The sequence below is a fragment of the Talpa occidentalis genome, unplaced genomic scaffold, assembly GCF_014898055.3.
Source record: "Talpa occidentalis isolate TD23 unplaced genomic scaffold, MPIMG_talOcc4v2.1 talOcc4.6, whole genome shotgun sequence".
NCBI lineage: Eukaryota > Metazoa > Chordata > Mammalia > Eulipotyphla > Talpidae > Talpa > Talpa occidentalis.
Genome location: NW_023604972.1, coordinates 30,280,409 through 30,300,671, shown reverse-complemented (window position 1 = coordinate 30,300,671; position 20,263 = coordinate 30,280,409). Strand labels below are relative to the sequence as shown.

The following is a 20,263-nucleotide window of genomic DNA, read 5'->3' as shown; positions in this document are numbered from 1 at the left end:
TGTGTGAGAGAGGATTCACCAGAGACAGAGTGGGGAGCAGAACAAGCAGAACTAATGAAATACACTGCTAAGGGAAGCAGCCGGAGAGATAGGAGAGGTCTGCTGTGCCATATGTGTGTTAGCTCCCTGGTCAGGGTTCAAATTCAGGCCTCGGTGGTGATAGCTCTGAGACTTAACCCCGAGGCCATGAGGGATAGCCCCCCTCATTCTATTCTATAGTCCCTTTTCCTAGGGAATTCCTCTCACCTTCCAGAGACCATGCTCCTTGTTTTGGTAACATGATTCTCTTTCCATCTCCATCTTTCTCCAAAATGTTTACTATCCTTGTTGATGCCTTATTCTCCCAAACTTCATAAATCATACATACAGTATTTGGGGTCTAACTTCAATGAGACCCAAGCATATGCTTCACCAAGCATTGCAACTACTTGAGCTCTCTCCTCCTTTTGCTGATAGATAGAATTATTCTCTATTTTTTAAAGAGAAGCTCCTATATCCTAAAAAGCTAAATGTTTGAAATGAATTCATGGCCTATAAAAAAAAATTCATAGAAAGCTCATTTAGACAGGCTTACACTTTAAAGAAGTTTATAAATGAGAATAGAAATTCCAAAGAGACAGCAGTTGGAACATGAAGAAACTAAATTCCCTTTGCTTTTGGTTACCATACTTCAAAATGATACCCTGCATTCTAACCATGGCTCTAAAATGCTCCATTTTTATTTTTTTTAAAGAAACAGTCTTTATAGAAAATCACCCCCACTTACATTCTTTGAGGCGAGGAATGCCATGCCTTTTGCCACCTGGTAAGAAAAACTCAGCAAGTCTTCCAGGTCCAGGGCCAACTCATCATCTTCCATGATGGCAGGAGTCACATCTCTTTCTACATATGAGCCTGGAAGAAGGAGGATTTTCTTAGCAATTAAAAACTTAAAGGCGAGGAAAAGAAAAAAACAACAACAAAAAAACAACGACAACAACAATAATACCAAAGACTAGCAATGAATGAGTTGTTGTGAACTGGAAGGCAAATCACTTCCCCAAAATTGAGGACAGATAGGTGTTGAATCTCAATATTCAAAATCTTGGATTAGGGTACAAAATCTTTAGGAGAGAAGGTGGATCAAGACAAAAAAAATCTCAGGCCTCTCTGGTGGCGCAGTCTGCAGCCTCTTCAGCGTGGGTTTGATTCCCAGCCAGCCAGAGAGATACCCACATGGCATGGCAGACCTCTCCTATCGTGCCCACAGAGCCTCTCAGCAGTGCTTTTGGTCCATCTGCCTGTTCTGCTCCCCGCTCTGTCTCTGGTGAATCCTTTCACCCTCCCACGCCTCTGTTCTGTACCCCAGCTCTTGTATAAAAATAAATCTTTTTAAAAAATCTCATTTTTTTAAATGTAAGGTATATATTTGATATGCATATATTTTCATATTTGCAGTAAGATGTTTGGATTCAGCCACACATATTCTGGCCTCAAATAATCATTTGCACCCTTTAATTGCCACTGGCACTGGCCCCTACTAAAAGGATAAGGAGTTACTCCAGAGATGGTGTCATATTCCACAGAAGTATGAGATATCCTCTGTAAAGGAAGTTTTTTATTGCTTGCCAGATACCCACCTACTCTTGCAGATCTTCTTTGGTCTGCCTTGGTTGGTACAACATAAGAAACTCCGGGTTTCATGTCCATGTATTCATTAGTACTGTCACTGCTGGGAGAGGTGAAACCATGATTGAACAAAATGGGATATGGGGGGAGAAATAGGTGCAGGCTCTAGCTACCCACTCCCAATAGGCTGATTTTATCTGAAAAAAATTGCTGCCAACTATGGATGAGAAAATCTTGTTCAATATGCTTTGAGTTTTTAATATTCAACATTAGAATTCAATCCCTGGGAATTAGATGGCCTTTTTTTGTGTGTTTAGTCAGAGATGGGAGTCAGGTTAAATTTTATCATCTTTTGACACCAGGGATTTAATGGGAAATCAGAGAGGCAAAAACATTATCCCATGTTACTTCAAACCCTCTAAATTAGCCCCAAGAGACAAGATGAAAGAGACAAGGAAGACTCAAAGAACAAGATCTTCGTAGAGGTGCTATGGGGGAAGGCAGAGATCTTTAACATATAGTGACTGATGGAAGAAAGATTAAAAAAAAAATCAAGTTTGGTTCAGATAAACACCAATAATTTGGATGATTTTCTGAACCATCTGGACCTCTTGAATCTGCAACATTTGGCTGGAGTGTCTTCAAGATTTCTAGTACTTCCTGCTTCTGATTAGCATAGAAACACCATGACAACAATCTCCTTCAGAGTATGCTGGTGGTTCCAATCCCATATGGGATCCCAAAGCACAAAGCATACCACACAGGATTGAACAACTCAGGCCATTCTTTCAGAAAATTAAAACTATATATGGGGCCAAGATTTCGGAGGGGGAGAAAACAACAACAAAATGACGCATTTATTTATATAAAGAGCATATGAGCTGGAGAAACTAATGAAAGGTGGTGGTTTATACTGTATTTTACTACCACTAGACACTACTCAAATTCATAAGATTAAAACATAAATTAAGAAGTTTCACCTGAGGTTTAAAACTTTAGCTAGAGCTACAGAAAAGGACTTTAAGATATAATTTCCCATCAATAATATTTAGTGAGTTTTCCTGGAGGGCCTGGAGCTAAGTTTGGGAGGCACAGTCTTGCCAAAGAATAAACAGAGGAGAAATCCACCACACAGTTGTAGAAGTATAAAGTATAAAGAATTGGGCCTGATGAGTATGCTTTCTGTTGGGTTGGATGAATCTAGAAAATCTTAAGTGGTAGATCCGAGCAACATCAGGAAAGAACAGGTAAGCATGGCAGAGGAAAAAAAAATCTATTGTGGTTGTAAACTTGACTAATACATTTTAAAGGAACGTGAAGCTCTTTAAGCATCATTGAAATTCAGAATATCAGTGATCAAAGAGATAAAAAGTCACCGATATTTTTTTAATGTACTAGAGAGTAATTGTGACTTTTTATAACATGATGAGTTATCTGAAAAAAGGCAAGGAAGAGAAATAATTCAGAGGTAGATCGTGAGAAACCTATGTGCAGAGAAATGTTCAGAGCTCTTTGCCACTCTGTTCAAGGTTTTAAAGGAATTTCCAGTGACAGCTTGACAGGATTTCCTATTTTCTCTAATAAACAGTGTCTCACTGTAAAGATGCATATAGTACTGAGCTCAACAGTGTAAGTGCAATAACATGCAAGAACAGAGGCATGACAAAAGAAACACGTACGGAATTTGTTCAACTGAATAGAACTAAAGCCCAGAAAAATACTCAAGGTGGAATTAGAAAAAAACATCAAAAATCTTAAGTTTAATTGAATCCTTAAAAAACACTATTTGAATCTAGAAACTGTTAATCACATTTAAATGATTTAATAATTCTGATTTTGTACCTCAGTGTACCCTGGTTCATTTTTTAAAGAATCAGCCTTGATTACAACCCCTTATGACCCCATGAACTGCCTGTCAACAGCTGACTATTTATGTAAATCAGTCTTACCACGAAGACTCCTTTGAATGCAGAAGGTTCTTATAAAGTGCTGCTTCTGTGTGATCTTCCTGCTTTGAGCAAATAAATGAATCACGTTTTCTTCTCAAAAAATTCAAAAGATCACCATAGCAACAATATTCTGTAATGACCAGGGTGGGCCCTACAAGCATATAAGAAAAGGTGAGAAAGAGGTGAGCTCCATAGATAATCCTGCCTCCTGGCAAATCCCTAAGGGTGAGCGTGGCCATTAACATTCAGGATAGAAGCCCACTTAGGACCAATGCAATTCTATTAACATGGCTCAGCAAAAAGCAGCTCAGTGCAGGACAACCAAACAAGCTGGCTCCCTTTACTTGCATTTCTAAGTGGTATTAATATTGGGGCCAGGCATGACTGCTGGTTTTACAGGAGAGTTGATGATTTCAATGCTATACTAACATGAAGCTTCACGAAGAGCTTTGATTTACTTCTGTTTACAGCGTGGTTTCACACCCTCTTCATAAGGTATTATGGAAATGGTGTAGAGCACAAATCGAGACATGATAGAAGCACCAACCACACGGAACAGCCAGCTGAGACAGGACTGGAAAGGGGTGAAAACCCGAAATCACAGGGCATAACCTGCACTCTGAGCACAACCAGTTGAAAATTTCGTTGGTGTTATAACAAGCAACTGAAGTCAGAACCTGGACAGAAATTGCTCATGAACCATTCATGACATGGTGAAGCAACATTTAGGAGGGTGATTTTACAAAACTACATAAAGCTGTCCTCTGGCTTTCGATCTCTCTGAAATGTCGAGGAACAGATCATTTGATAACCTCTTCATCCCTCTGGATAAAAATGCTTTCTGGAAACAGCATGAAGTCCATGATGGGAGGAGTGACTAATGTTTCAGATCTGCAAGTGTACATTTTAAGCAAGAGAAGAGTTTGCCTCATTTGTTGAATATTTGAGGACTGGTAGGCTTAGAAGCCTGTTTTTGATTATAGTATGAAGATGAAGAGTGACCCATCAGTGACTAAATATGATCCAGCAAAACTAGAAAAGGGTAACTTTGTGGACAAGAGAAGATATTCCTGAGATATTCAAGAGGTCAACACTGTCAAAGAGACATGTCCTGTAAGTAACTAGCCTATGTTCTGGAGGTCCCACCTCATGATGCTAAAACCACATATATATTCGTAAGAACAGCAGTTTTGTTTTGTTGTGGGGGGAGGTACTAGCAAGAGGTAACAATAAAAATCTTGCAAGGGATAAACAAGAGAGTTGATGATTTCAATGCTATACTAACATGAAGCTTCACGAGGAGCCTTTGATTTACTTTACCCCTCCTGGGTAAAAATCTTGCAAGGCATTTATAATGAAGCATTGTCAAAGTTATATTAAAATGTCCCCCCCTTTGATAATCTGACAGATAATAAAAGGCAATGGGGTTGTGTCCTTACCTCCGACGGTGCATGCGCCCAGAAGATTCACGATATTCATATGGTTCCCAAGGTAACTCAAGACTTTGAGTTCAGACATGAGGGCTTCCCGTTCCGTTAAATGGGCACTTGCTAAAATCAGAAACATCATTTTAGAACAATGCAAGTCTGGCAAGCTGATGTGAGCGCATGGGGGCTGCAGAAACTTACGCTTGAGCATCTTCACGGCGACAGTCATGGCAGCATCTGACTTTATGAGGCCATAAGCAGTGGCTTCAACAACTTTTCCAAAGGCGCCAGCACCCAAGGTTTTCCCTGCAGAGAGGAAGACCACAATCAGCGAAATGGTGGTGGTGGGACCAAAGGTCCATTTGTGTAATTGCAAAAGTCAACAAAGGAATTAAAGACAAATGCCTAGATACATTTCCCTTAAGTCTTTCTATCGAATGCCAAAAAATAACTTAAATGCCAAATCTATCAATGATGGTGAGATTTCACAGAAAACACTTATTTTTTCAGGTGGAAAAAAAAAAAAAAACAGAGGAAGCTTTTAGGGTTGCCAAAGCCATTATTATGCATAGACAAAAAGGTTATACGGAAAGCCCCTGTTTCATACTGACCAAAACTCAGTCTGTTTCTGGGAAACTCCCATTTGTGATCATAAGGAAGCTGCATTGGGTCTATGTAAACATAGTTGTTTCCATTTATCTCCTCAACAACCTTCCACTGTACTTCATACATGGGTTTCTGGGGAGGGGAGGAAGATAGATCACCTTTTAATGATTAATGTTTCAGTCACTACAGCACTCGAGGCAGAAAACAAATAAATGGTTTACCTGTAAATATTTGTAGGTAAGAATCATCACTATGATGCACATCATACCAGCTGCAATCACAAAACCAATCAGCAAAGGTGTGAACAGGGTGTGGGGCTGGAGTTGTTCTAAAATGAAAGAGGAACGTAGAAGCACATTATTGCCAGGGTTGGCTCTTCACCACACTCACCCAAGTCCAGGTCCACCCACCTCCCATCTTGCAGCCCACGGCAGGATTCAAAGTCATGTAAGTGGCATTTCAGCTCCTTTATTACCTTACTTTTGCCATTCAAAGGAATCTTTTAAAATAACAACTTTTAGTCAGATTAGTATGGAAGTGAAGTTGAGATTTCGATAGTATCAGAATAACTTTATTCTGTGTGTCAATGAGGAGAAGCATGTAAATGACGTTTGCCCTTTCATCAAATTCCTGCCTTAGATACCCCTAAGAAGTTTCCTTCATGTGTATTTGTATATTCTTCTTTATACTTTCCTGTATTTTCTAAAGGTTCTACTGTGAGCATGAAAGCATTTTTTTAAGGCATTCTTTTCATTGCCCTGTCTGAAAAAGCGCCTCTGATGATGAACAATGTAAGATTCTTCCTCTCATTACTCACAAACTGAAAATACACCACTTTTTGGCACTGGTCTTTGCCAATTCAAAAAAACAAAAACTGAGTTCTATGAATGTAGGTGCCTGGTTTCTTTGTCTTCCAACTTCATAGTAATTCATCAATTCATACACAAGGTTCACTGAACTTATGTTAGGAGGGCTAGTCACTCAGGAATCGAAATTTAAAGGTGCTAAAGAAATAGCTCACTAACATGACTTCACAAAAGACAGTGGTACCTTTCTGACAGTGTCTGCCAATGTGCTAATAGAGTTCTAATAACTAAAATTTTTAATTGAATTTAGATTTTTTAAAATCTTCTTAATTTGGTTTGCATATAAGGTAAGCATATTCCACTGGTGGCTTTCTCTATTCCTTTTTCAGGGAAGTAATTAGAATTACAACATACAAACACACAAAATAAATACAGCACATGGTTAAAATTACTGCGTAAAGTTTATTCACAAACTGGTACAGAATGATACTTAGTGGATTTGAGGACAGTACGATGCAATGCAGGTATTACCAGAAATGGCATGGCCAGTGATGGAATGGGCTTAAAGTCATGATTGATATGGTAGGCAGAGACTAAACATCCCCTTAAATTGGATTAAAAAGAAATATACCTTTGTTGTTACCTTTAAATGCAAAGTTAAAAAAGGCGGAACTCTCGCCCACATCATTGTGAGCCCTACATTCGACTGTGCCATTGTGCTTGAAGGCACTATCACTGATGGAACTTTGAACCACTAGCTTTCCAAATTGTGACACTGACGAGTTTTGTATATGCACATCCACTTGCCCAACAGGAACAGAACATCTAGGGGGAAGAAAACAACAACCCAGACTTACTTGAGGAAAATAAACAAATGAAATACCTTGGATTTAACATCCCTTAAACAGTAAGTCAGAGTTTCATAATCAGAAATATCCTTTTACAACTGAGAGTCTGGCGAGGAATGAAAATTTCTATGGCAGAGTGAGGCTGAAAAGCATGATGGAAGAGAAGACATATGGAAAGGTGGTTTTGGAGTGAGATGTGGGTTTGAATCCCAACTCAAACTCCTGTTCTATTGGTTTCTGACAAGTCGAAGTCTGCAGGACTTGAGTCTTACAGCTGTGAAATTGGAACGGAATACTCGTCTGGCAATACTTATCTTGGAGGATTATTGAAAGGATTAGAACTGAATTAAATAAGATGGCTGGCACATATCCCGACAATGAGTAGACCCTTGTAAATAAACCAATTATAAAAGGCTGTATAAAGGGCTGAAAAGGAAGAGCGTATAAGAGGAAAGCATTAAAGCCTACAAGGATGGGGACAGGCAATTGTCAGAACCCTAGAAGTAGTGAGTCCCTGTGGCTTCAGGTTCTGTGGAAGGATATACAGGTTGCAACACATGGTTGTACCAACCGGTGGCAAATAGTCAGGCCCAGTGACTATTTCAAATGCTCCCTTCTCCTTCACCTCATGCCTAGTGGTTTCCTAGGCACTGCTTTATTTTTTTCTCCTTAGTGCTAACACCTGCCTAAAGTGGTTGGTTGGTTTGTGCTCTGTCCCCACCCATCAGAGCAGGAACTCTCCACATGAGGACTGGGGGTGCTCTGCTCGCTAGACCAGTGTCAGTGTACACTGGTGGCTCTGTAAATATTTGCTGAATGAATAGCTGTAACTACTGGGGTTGCTTCCACTATGCATACACTTTCGAGGGGTCTTGAACCCTTCCTATTATTCCCCAAAGAAAACATTCCAAAATTGAGCTGAAAACTGCAATCCCATGTGACCTCTTCCAACTTGTTGTGATAAAAAGGTCTATTCTGTGAAAAATAAAATTTCTATTATTATCCTGACTATTCAATTGTGATGTACACTGGGCTTTTAAAGCCAGAGCATAAAATAGCATTTGATGGATAACAATAGCGACGCTGACCCCATTTTCATCTTCAGGTAATGCAGAAGGACAATTTAAGGCTTAAGTGAGGATTGTGAGGGAGAGGAAGCGAGGTGCCAGATGTGTTCCTTTCAGGGGTTGGGCACTAATCAGCAAGCAAACCTTTTTAAAACATGCAGCTTACAAGCACCATATGTATGTTGTAATTGCATGATCATTACTTTTTGGTAACTTGGCAATTAACTTCTGAGGTAATTTTTTCATGGTAACTACTGCCACATTTCCCACACACATTACCTCCTGTGTATAGAATAGAAATCTAATTATTCTGTCCTGGAAAATTGCTTTATCTACCTGCAGGCTAGAAATTGCCATGACAAATCCTAAAAGATAACCACCAAAATAGAGAAGTCATTCAGTGATCATTTTTCAGCAAACAAAATTAATGTCTACCACAGAAAAGGTAGCAATTATGTCCTCTAAAAAATGACGTGGATAGAAAAAATATTAACCAAAACAAAGCTTTTTTAAAAGAAATCTGAAAACACAGTTGACATGCAACTGAATTGCAGTCCTCCCCTGTTGCATTTTGAGTAGCACACAAAATAATGGTCTCACCTCTGCTCAGTTCCTGGACAAAAATACCAATCTATTGTGGGCTCAGGGAATCCTTCTGCCACACACTGGAGCATGCCATTCACGAGCCTGTCACGAGTCAGAATTACTGGTTTTGCTGCAGGAGAAAAGAAGAGGCCATATGTCAGACTGCTGAGCAACCTCACCATGATCCACTCCTCTTCAAACCCTTAGAACTTTCCTGAGGTTGACGAGGACCCTGAGGGAACATGTTCAAAGTGGAGAATCTGAACCCAGGGATGAAGGGAAGATTAAAGGCACATGTGAAGGTCAAAGGCTTCGGTAGTTAGACCTGCCAGACCCCACATGGACCATGTGCCTGGCAGAAGTAGGGTCTCTGAGACCTCCCTCCAGGGATGGCCGAGGTGGAGCTTCCACCTGGTGAGTCTTCTGTTCCCAGGGAGCAGGGATCTGTAAAGGCTGTTTGCAATCAAGACTTTAGGAGACCAAACTGTTTAAGGATTTCTGACCCAGGATTTCATATTACCAGAACTTCCTTAGGAATTTCAAGTTATTGTGAAGACTGAAATATATAAAAGTAGGAGTTACAGAAAAAGAGAACTCTTACTCTCAGGAATTTTCTCTTTTTTTTGAGGGGGGTGGGGTAGGACAAAGAAGTGATGCAGATAAAAGGCTGAATCATCCAATTTACAGAGAAGCCAAAACATAAGAGTAAAATACAACAAAGGATTTAACTCCAAATTTGTATTTCAAATGTAAAATATGAACAGAAAATTAGAAGGGAAAACCAGCCCAAGAGGTTTATGCATATATGTGTGTGTGTATATACATATACATACATACATACACACACACACACATACATAAACCCGAGTATAATCACTGAAAAATTAATTGTATTATCAGGAATTGCTCTAAATTATCATTTCTGTGTAACTACAACAGTCAACTAATATTCAATCAGGGGTGACCCAAAGCATTGCAAATTCTTGAGATTGTCTCTAAGTCAAAGGAAGATGAGTTTCTGAGTTCAGGTGCAATTGGTAACATATTTGAAGGAGTCTAGCCCTTTGAGAATGAAGAAGGCGAGCTGCTGATGACTGGGATGGTGAGGTGCTCGCCCTGTGTTGCTGGTACAGTATGGAGAGTGCCAAGCCTGAGCACAGACCACAGGAGGCCCTAAATGGGAATGCTCCAACAGTCATGGGCTCTCTGCCCTCCACATGAAGCCTCCTCGTGTAAAATGGGATAGTAACAGTACTCATTTCATTACAGTGTTGTGACAAAGAAATGAGATGGAGCACACAAAGAACCAAGAAAACCCATAGAAACAAAGCAGTAAACTTATTAATGACTCAGTTTTTCTTTTGTAATCAGAATACCCATGCTCCTTGGTTAATCCAATTTGTTAGTAGATTAAAGTTCATTATATCTGCTGTTCTAAATATGCTCTTTGATGATCTAAAAATTGCTCCTTAAGATAATGTGTGTTAACCCGATGCATCAGGAATTTGACATTAATTATGTTGCCATTGATAGGAAAAACATATGTGGTGAGAAGGAAAGACTGACAGATCGGAGGCTTGGGAAGCTTATTTCCTCGAAGGAAGGTAACAGTGATAAATGACATCTTTGTGGAACAATCCCCCAGCACCTCATCTCCTTGCAGACAAAAAGGCCTAGCAGGGATCAGTGTCCGCATGCATGGCACACCCACCTGTCACTCAACCTGGCCCTGCTGATGGACAGTCTATTTGGCTAATACACACAAAAGAGTGACACTCTAAAGCAATCTCAAGGTAGGGGCATCCTTGAGAGTTTGGATCTAATGCCAGCTTTTACAAATAGAGCAAGAAGACGAGCCATCATCTTGCAAAGGCATCCATCTGGCAAGTTTCATTTAATTATCATGGGCAACTGTGTAATCAGGCTGAAAAGTAGGGCATAACACAAAAAACAGTGGAACTTCAGGAGAATGAGATTTGCAGGAGACCACAGGCACCAGAAGGGGGGTCTCTCTGGACTCAATCCAAGTGTCACCTCTTTTTCCAACTATCCTCAGTTCTGCAAAGCCAAGGTCTCTTTCCTCACTATTCCTGCAACACTTAAAGAGTACCTGATATTCTATGCCACATCCTGGTCTGCTTCCACCATCAGACTGTGTTTTCTCAAGGCAGGAGGCTCATCCCACTGAGTGACCTGAGTCCTAGCAGACACACAGTAAAAGCTGCTGAATCATGAAGTCCCCCAAAGGAACAAAAGATGTCGATTCCATAGCAATTCAGCCAGTCTCCAGAAAAGACCAAAGAGAACAGAAAATGCTGACTTTGTGTGCAGGGTGTGATTTCCAGTAGTTCTGCCATAGCGGACCTTGAGATAAGACATCCACACATACACCTGGCCATGCGAATTCTTCTTTTTTCATACTGAGATTAATGAGGAGGTGGAGGGTTTGTGTACATTGATGGCAAGGTTAACCGCATAGGACTCAAAGGAATCAAGGCCACAAGACAGACCTCTTCCCATCAAAATTCCTTTTGTCATTTGTCCTTCCGAATGTCACATGATGGATATTGAGTGGACTTTCCATAGGAAAAAAGGGGGGTGGGGACTGAAAGGATACCTTAAGAGGTTAACAATGGTTATTTCTACGTAGTAGGGTTATGGATAGTTTCTATTTTATTCTCTTATTTTGGTTCTCAATTTTTTAACAATGAACCTGTTAGCTAATAATGAATCTAATAAAACATTTTTTAATTATAAAAATTGGAACTGCTCAAAATTACATAATCAGTTATACTCAGCTTTGGTTATAAGTGCTCTAGGATCCAAGCCTTCCAGCCTGACACCTGGGCGCAGTTATACAATGGCCAGGGCTGGCAAGTGGAGCAGTCTGTCTGGCCTACTTGTTCCTGTGTGCCCGTTAATTAGGCAGATTTTTAAAGCTACTATCCTAGGCGGGTGGTAACCTCAGGGTAGCTGAGTAGCTTTCGTCCTCTTGGGCCTTAGAGATTGGCCAACCAAGCTCAGAGAGTTCTCAAACTCCAATGTACATTCAAAGCACTGACAGGAAGTTAAAATGCAGATTCCTGGGTCTCACCCCAAGGGGCTCAGTAAATTGAGGATCTGACCTAGCATGTGCTTTTCAAGCATAACTTTAAGGAACACTTTAAGGTCAAAGGTGAGGCAAGGAAAGCACCTACGTCATGAAATTTAAGAAGGTACCCATCCCTCAGGGTCTTGCAAATACAGGCTGGCACCAAGAGCAAGCACCTCTGTCAATGCTGTGCCCCAGGCACCTGTCTTGCCTCATCCTAAACCCAGCCCTATCCCTAATGATGTAATGAGAGACATTTTGAAAAGGCAAAGTGCCATGAGTACAGTTTGGGCTGTACATGGCAAGTTGTGCTTTGGAAATGTTTAATGCATAAAGAATGAGCTAGGTATAAATCTGATTCCTAAAAATGAAAATCTGGGCTCATCTGCATTTTGTAAGTGCCTCAATGCACGGTGTAGGCATTAAATATACATTTTGCTTTAAAGATACACAACTCTCTGCCATTCTCCAGGCTAAATCTGAGCTGTGGTTTCTCAGATATTCCACAGTCAACAGTATACTAGTGACACATTCCCTAATTCCTCCCAAGTTGGAGGTTTAGATAAGCCAAAGAGATGTATAAGTTATGTATTTCCTGGAGAGATTAAAAAACAGCCCTTTCCTTTTCAAAGTATCATGGACCTGAGCAACAACACTAATCAGCTTTTAGGCAGATATCAGAATGTTTGTAACTGCTGAGCATCTATTACCACTCACTCACTGATTTACCCCACAGATAAGCAATCTTAAAAAATATTCCTTTTCACCACCATCAGGTCCATATGGGAGAAAAGAACAAAATGAATTTTTAAGAGCACAGTACAGATAACAAGAGCTGGGGTGGGGGTGGAAGCAGATACACAAGTAACTGGTAGGGCAGCATATTCGAATACAGCTCTGCTCTACCAGCTCCTGCTACAACTACACATTTGCCCACACTCTATAGTCAGCAAAGAGCACAGACTTAAGTCTTCACAGAGTAAAAGATGAAATGAAGAGGGAGCATAAGGATGAGTTTATTTTTATGATTGTAGGTCTGCTGCTGTTTAATGGCGAGACAGGGATGCTTCGCAGCAATTTGTCACCATGCTGGGTTTGGGCCGGTAAATCTACATTCCCACCATAATATCCTAATGATAAAGGATAATGATAAAGGAACTTCAGTCAGTGCAAACAGGAGTATAAAAATAACTCAAGATAACTCTTGCTCATAAAATGAATATTACTGGAATACATAATCTGAAAATATATTTTGCATTCTTAAAGATAGAAACTGATGGCAGGCAGCTGGATATAAGCTTGTTTAACAAATGAAATCTAACTCCAACTACAGTCTCCTATGCCCAGATTATCTTTAACAGAGTGTCTATGACAGAAAAAGAAAATTCTCCTAATGAAGTAATGTCCTAAACTAGGGGCAAGCAAATGTTTACTGCAAAGGGTGAGATAGTAAATATTTGCAAGAGACATCAGGTCTCTTGCAAATACTCAGTTTTGCCATTATACCAGAAATGTAGCTACAGATATGTAAACAAATGTCTGTTCTGCTAAAACTTTAGTAATGGACACTGAAATTCAGTTTGCCAATTCCTATTCTAAACAGCCATCAAAAATATCACCCAACCCTGAGATTAAGTTTAAAACACTGATGAAACCATTTGGAGAGAGCCTCCCTCCACCAAATCATGGAGCTCAGTTGACACACACACCGCTGCTGTGTGACCCAGACGCAGGGAGGGAGAGGGAGGCTGTGCTCACACGCCATGGTGTGGCTCTGCTGGCTGCCCAGGGAGCAGCATGTGAGAAAATGCTATTTTTCTACTCTGTAAAAGGAGTGAATTCATTTTGTCACATAATTCAGAAGTGGAGGAGAAGGGTTATTGACACAAAGCCCAGTGAAAAATTATGTACCTATTCTTGGATTAATTTAAATTTCCACTAAATTACAGATGACCCTGTATACATCTGTAAATGAAGGGGGTTAATTTGATGTAAAAACACAGGTGGCTCAACTGGAAAGGAAATTTCCACAGAGAAGTTCTACTCATATAAATGTGATGATTTATACTGTTTTTAGAAAAGTTATGTTCCATGTTCAGAGTCAATTCTTGGAGAAGTGTACATGTTACATACAAAATTAAACCTACTTCTCCTGCTTTTCTACCAGGAGCATGAAAAAATGACCAGACCATACCAATAAGGGCAACGGAGCATCCAACAAGTCAGAGAGGTTACCTTGTTCTCTAATAGGTTCAGCATTCAAACAAAATCCCCAAGTAAACCTCACACCACCAGACCAACCTCCTGAAGGGGCATGATAGCAACACTGAGGGGTGGGGTCAGGGTGGGAATGAGACTGTTTAGTTCTAAATTTTTTTCAGACTAAAAGAGAATCAAATTCAATCTTAAAAACAGATTGCCAAGATACCCTCATTTTCTTCCAATTTCATAAAACTGAGCTTAGAGAACAAATTTTAGAATGGCGTCCTATTAGAAAAGTGACTTCCAATTAAAAATAAATTAATTCTGACATATAAAGTTTAAAAAGAAAGTCTATAACAATGTTTGGATCCACAGAGATCCTCTTCCTAAGGAGGAGATATTAAAGTGTCACATCAAAAACAACACTCATCACTCCCCAGCAACTCATTTCAAGTTCAGGAAAAGAAAATAAAAACAAAGTTCAGACACTGTCAGATGTCACGAATGAACACACATTACCTATAAAAAGACCTAGGTAAAAAGACTAGCAGCTATTTTTATGGAGATTAAGCACCACACTAAGATGATCTGAAAATAATTCTTCTTCTGGAACAGCTCTGAAAGCCAACGCAGTGCGGTGACATATGTTCAAGACGCAGCAGTGTGAAAGATAACAATAGCGATACCCTTACTGACTTCCAGCACATAGGCAAGGCCCCTCACTTGAGATTAAACAAGATAATTACAAACTTGAAGCAATTATTTGATGAGTCTCTTTGAAAACCCAGTCACATCACTTCAGAGTCCCTGGTACTCCCTACTATTTCAAAATTGTATGAAATGGGTTAAAGAAATTATGAACTATCCATGCACTGAGACACCCAAATGATGTTGTAGAAGATGCTGACTATATATTTGTTGTTCAGCAACAAGAGACACATTTACAAAACAATAGAACCTCACTTTTGTTTAAAAAGTCTTAAAAATGGTCCAAAAAGTAGACAGTAAGGGATCGCTTTGCAAAAGCAACCTATAAAATTATCATTAATTTTATAAGGTACCATTAAAATTAGTTTGATTCTTTTATTTGCTCATTTATAGTTTCCAGCTTTCCTAGCCTGTTCTGTCATGATTTTATAAGAAAAATTGTTGTAATTTAAAAAAACATATATACTTATTTGCAAAATCAAGGTAGGTTCCAGTTACTATGGTAGCCATACAGCAAATGCGCAAAAGCAAGTAAATAAATCAGAAAGGAACACTAGCTTTATTTACAATTTTAAAATTCCAATAGTTTAATATAGGAGTACACATTAGGTTCAAAAACACACATACATCCCCCTAAAAGTCAAGGCTTTTAAACAAACTCAGTAGATAAGTGTGCTAGCAGTTAAGTTTTAAAACTTCTAACTTCCAACTTAAGTATGGTTTGGAAACCCAAATGTTTAAAAGATCTTCTCTTTCAAAGTAGAAAAATATCTCCACCTTCCAAATAGGCAAAATTCTTATAACTTCATTTTCTTGCTTCATGAGGGTCATGAGAAGCATAGACACAAAGTCCCAAAAGAAGCAGTCCCTGTAGGCAGGCTGCTGTTATTATTTTATGGGAAAAGGCTCTGAGACCTCCAGCTGGGTGGGTGATCCAGATGGCTGGCTGACAGCCCATCCAAAGCCATCCACTTTGTGGCTATCCTGACAGGTCTACCCTCACCTTTGGCAAGTTGGGGACTGGCCTTGTGCTTTACTTACAGGGTGCTGTGCTCACAGAGGCCTCTCCTTAGAAGGAGGGTTTAGCGATCTGTAACTGAATTGATCTATGACCAAAGATATGTAAAAGGCAGCACAGATTTTGCAAATGTAGTGAGAAGGAAACATTCTCATCAACAGGCTTCATTCTAGGCAATTCATTACTTTGACTGATTTTAATATACTGTATGATCTATAAATAATTGCTCACACCAGACAGGATGTTAATTATATGATGCAGTGATTTAGAAATAACTCATTATTTAGTACTTCCTTAAATTGTTTCAACCCCTGTTAACACTCTACCATAAACGGAGTGAAATTGGTGACTTTGGAGAGTTAATTTGGTGAGGTTCAGCAGGCATCTGGAGAGCCCTTCTAGTTTAAAAATGTTGTGTTCATTCCATGTAAACCCAGTAATGCAGGTGAACCCTTGGGTTCTACACTCTACTTGCCCTGCCTGCCTTCTGTTACCACCACCTGAGTGCCATGGTCCCCTCACTCGACTGTAGGTTTGTCATTGAAGGGTAACCTTTAAGATTAGAGAGATCTATTTATGACCCTAGGTATCATCTGCCACCAATTTTATTTTTTTTAAGATTTATTTATTTATTTATACATACAAGAACTGAGGTGTAGGCCAGACGTGGGTTGGAGGGGTAAGAGGATTCACCAGAGATTGAGTGGGGAGCAGAACAGGCAGATGTACTGAAATATGCTGCTAAGGGGAACAGTGGGTGAGACAGAGAGGTCTGCTGTGCCATGTGGGTTGCTCCCTGGCTGGCAGGTGATGGAACTCGTGCTGCAGTGGTTGGCGATAACTTGATAATGCTGGCTTTAACCCCTGCACCACCAGGGAGGCCATGCCACCAATTTTAAATCCATAATACTGATCTGGAAATACTATCAGATAACATTTTAAAGTGTTATTTAAAGGCTATTATTAGCAAAACAAAACCACAATGTCATCCATACCTATTAGGATGTCTTTGTCAAAAAGACAAAAAAATAACTAATGCTGGTGAGGAGGTGGAGAAAAGGGAAGCCCCGGCACTGTTGGTGGAATGCAGACTGGAGCACCCTATGGTAAACAGTATGGAGCTTCTGTTCAAGAAATTAAAAATAGCACTTCCATATGATCCAGCAATTCCACTTCTGGGTATAGATCCAAAGGAAATAAAACCATTTCTTTTTTTAAATTATGTGTATTGAGGTAACCTTGGTTTACAACACTGTGTTTTGGGGGTATAGGTGTACATCTCCACAAATGTTTATCACACCACGACCACCACCAAAGCCCCAATATCCCTCCATTATAGTCCCTCCTTGCTTTGCTCTACGCTCCCTGATGGTAGCATCAGCTGTGCAGTCAGATCAAGGGTTTATTTTGTTTCATTTTGCATTTGTCTGTGAAAACAGTATCTTGAAGAGATATCTATACCACAGTGTTCACAGCAACAACACTCAACCTAAAGATGCTTATCAATGAATAAGTGGATCAAAACAATGTGGTACACACACACACACACACGTGCGAGCGCACACACACACACACACACACACACACACACAGGAATACTATTTATCCTTCAAAAAGGAAATCCTGTCATTTGCAACAATGTGAATGAAACTTAAGGGTATTATGCTAAATGAAATAATGGCAGATAGAAGACAAATACTGCATGCTATTGCTTATATATGAAATCTTTTTTTAAAAATCAAACTCAAAGAAACAGAAGCAGTAGAAAAGTGCTTGCCAGGGTTGGTGGGGGCAGAGAAGAAATAGAGTTTGTTAAAAAAAAAAAGTACGAGCTTTCATTACGTAAGATGAATAAAGTTAAAGGATCTCATATATAGCAAGGTGAGTATAGTTGAAACTACTGTAGTATATAATGGAAACTTGCTAAGTGGAACATAAATGTTCTCACAAAACAAGAGGGGGGAGGAGGTGATGTGGTAGATGTGTTAATTAACACTAATTCACTGAGGGACTCCTTTCACAAAGTATACATATGTCAAATCATCATGTTGTACACATTAAATATCATAAAATTTGTTAGTTATGCATCAATAAAGCTGAGGGGGTGGGGGGAAGGCTACTGTATCATTCCAGAAGTTTGAAAAACAACTGATTCATCATGTCAATCATAATTTCTTTCCACAATTATGTAAATTATTTCAGAATTCACATGGGATATTTGAAATTATAAGCCAAGATAAACTTACAAAATATTTACATTACTGATTAACATTTAAGTCCCCTGGAGTTTCAAAATTAATTCTAGGAACATTCAGTGGAGAGAGAAAAGAGCCAAGTGGAATATTAGGGTTAAATTCGTGTTTAGCCTATTATTTCTCTTGCATCTGGTAAAAATCTTACTGTGAGGTGTTTATTGTAACCAAAGAGACCACAGGTTTCTTAAGAAGTATCACATGCTATCTATTGCACTTGGGTGATATCACATTTTCTAATATCTCCAAAGTTTTAGAAAGAGTGGTGTCTATAAGTGGGATGTTTTATCATTTTTGGAACTCTGTTTTCCAAGTTTTGACTTCAGGGTAAACAAATAGTTGTTTTCATCAAAGTATATCAATATTCTTTTTGGAACAATCAATCTGGTTTTGATAAGCAAACCTTCTTTGATAAGCAATTCAAGAATAATTATAATAATGCAAGTTCAATGCAAAGAAACACTGACTTTTGTGTTTTGCTTAATTAACAAAAACAACAGTTTATACTAGACCTTCTATTAAGAAATGTCAGACACGTGATAGGTCTTGGCCATTATAAACCACCTTTAATATGACTGAGTCAACTGAAAAAAAATTTAAATAATGATTTAGCTGAAGAGTTAAACAAACAGTATTAAAACATTTTCAAGCTTAACTGTTACATATTTTTCTATTAAAAAGACTGACGGAACATGACTTTTTAAAAGCAACCCACATAACTAATTGGATCCCCTTCTCCCTGTCTCACTTTCTCAAAATTTGTGGAATTTTCAAAATACTTTTTTCAACCACCAAACATTTAACTGTCCAAAAATCAAGGATTTTCACGAACATTTCTCACAGCTGAATCTATTAAGCAATTATGCATCATGTCACTAAGTGAAAGTAGCCTGAATTTCTGCATTAATACTACTCATTTATTATTCTGATTTTTATTCATTCTAATTTTTGCAGAGCACAAATCTTTTCATCCTGGGGGCTAAGCTTATTACAGAATAAACCATACTGCAGATCTAGATATATATTTTGCTCAGCTAAAATCGTATGTCAAAATGGACACAACTCCTCCCAGTTTAGATTTTAAGTTTATTTTTAGCTTGTGATTTTAAAATTTAACATAAAAGCATCTTGCCCCATAAGTGTGTTAACTAGATTTTTTTTTCAATTGAATAATAAAATCAACAATGAAATTAACTAACTCTATCTCTGAAGAGCAATTGGGAAGCTTTCACAAGACACAAGGTTTTAAATCTTCACAGAAAAACGCTTTCTCTGTCAAAGCATTCAGAGATCAAATAATCCAATGTGTTAGGTAAGTGAAATAAATGCAGTTAGTCAGTTTAGTGTTTGTAGCAAAGTGACATCAATGAGAAGACTTCCTGAGGAGCTTAACCTAAGAGGGCAGAGAGTACACCGCCACGCCTCTGCCCAGGAGTGCACACAGCTGGGTAGGGATGTACAACCCATGCCCTAGAAAACTCCTCCTGCACCAACAGGGAGCCAGGAAAGCATCACTGGTTAATGCCATTTCCTCTCTGGTATCTCACAGGCATGATTTCGTGATTTCACCAGCACAGGTTCATAATAAGCCTGTCGATGACACATAAGCTCGGTAAGTAAAATTAGAGCAATTTTGTCACCCAGAGAAGTAAGGGTGGCTTCAGAATGTCCTTCTAAGGTCAATGACTCATGAAAATGGCAGACCACAGGCTGACAAATGGAAATGAAAAAGGGGAAGAGAGACAATCCTTAATTTGCCTTTGTCTTGAGCTAGGGAAAGAGAGACTCAAACAGCACTAAATTTTACACAAGTCCCAGTGCTGAGCTTCCCATCGGGAAGGCTGGGGAGAAGGTCAGGCCTGTGATCTGGGGTTACTGGTGAACAGGAGGGAAGTATAGAAAGTGAGAGCGAACATTTAGGAGGAGGAATCTGGCAGAGTAATTTTTATATCTGTTGATATAATAATAAAGCATAATTGTAATTATATATCTCTGGATTTTACAAGAAGCATTGATCCAGAAAACATTCAGGATATCTGTATAGATATGTATATCTGTGCATGTGTGTGTGTGTATCTATGTAAAGAAAGAGAAAA

At 39.1% G+C, this 20,263-nt stretch overlaps 1 protein-coding gene across 2 annotated transcripts in view; it reads right to left on the bottom strand.

Moving 5' to 3' along the window:
* KIT (KIT proto-oncogene, receptor tyrosine kinase) overlaps window positions 1-20,263 on the bottom strand; it is an 83,890-nt gene that overhangs the window by 8,342 nt on the left and 55,285 nt on the right. The window contains exons 8-16 of one of the 2 annotated variants that reach the window (XM_037530375.2): window positions 8,912-9,026; window positions 7,028-7,221; window positions 5,812-5,918; window positions 5,596-5,722; window positions 5,186-5,290; window positions 4,997-5,107; window positions 3,558-3,708; window positions 1,620-1,711; window positions 767-894 (exon numbers count right to left, since the gene is read on the bottom strand). In XM_037530375.2, the coding sequence (XP_037386272.1) occupies window positions 767-894; window positions 1,620-1,711; window positions 3,558-3,708; window positions 4,997-5,107; window positions 5,186-5,290; window positions 5,596-5,722; window positions 5,812-5,918; window positions 7,028-7,221; window positions 8,912-9,026 (1,130 nt within the window). The remainder of the gene's footprint in view (window positions 1-766; window positions 895-1,619; window positions 1,712-3,557; window positions 3,709-4,996; window positions 5,108-5,185; window positions 5,291-5,595; window positions 5,723-5,811; window positions 5,919-7,027; window positions 7,222-8,911; window positions 9,027-20,263) is intronic. The other variant, XM_054688375.1, reaches the window with a different exon arrangement.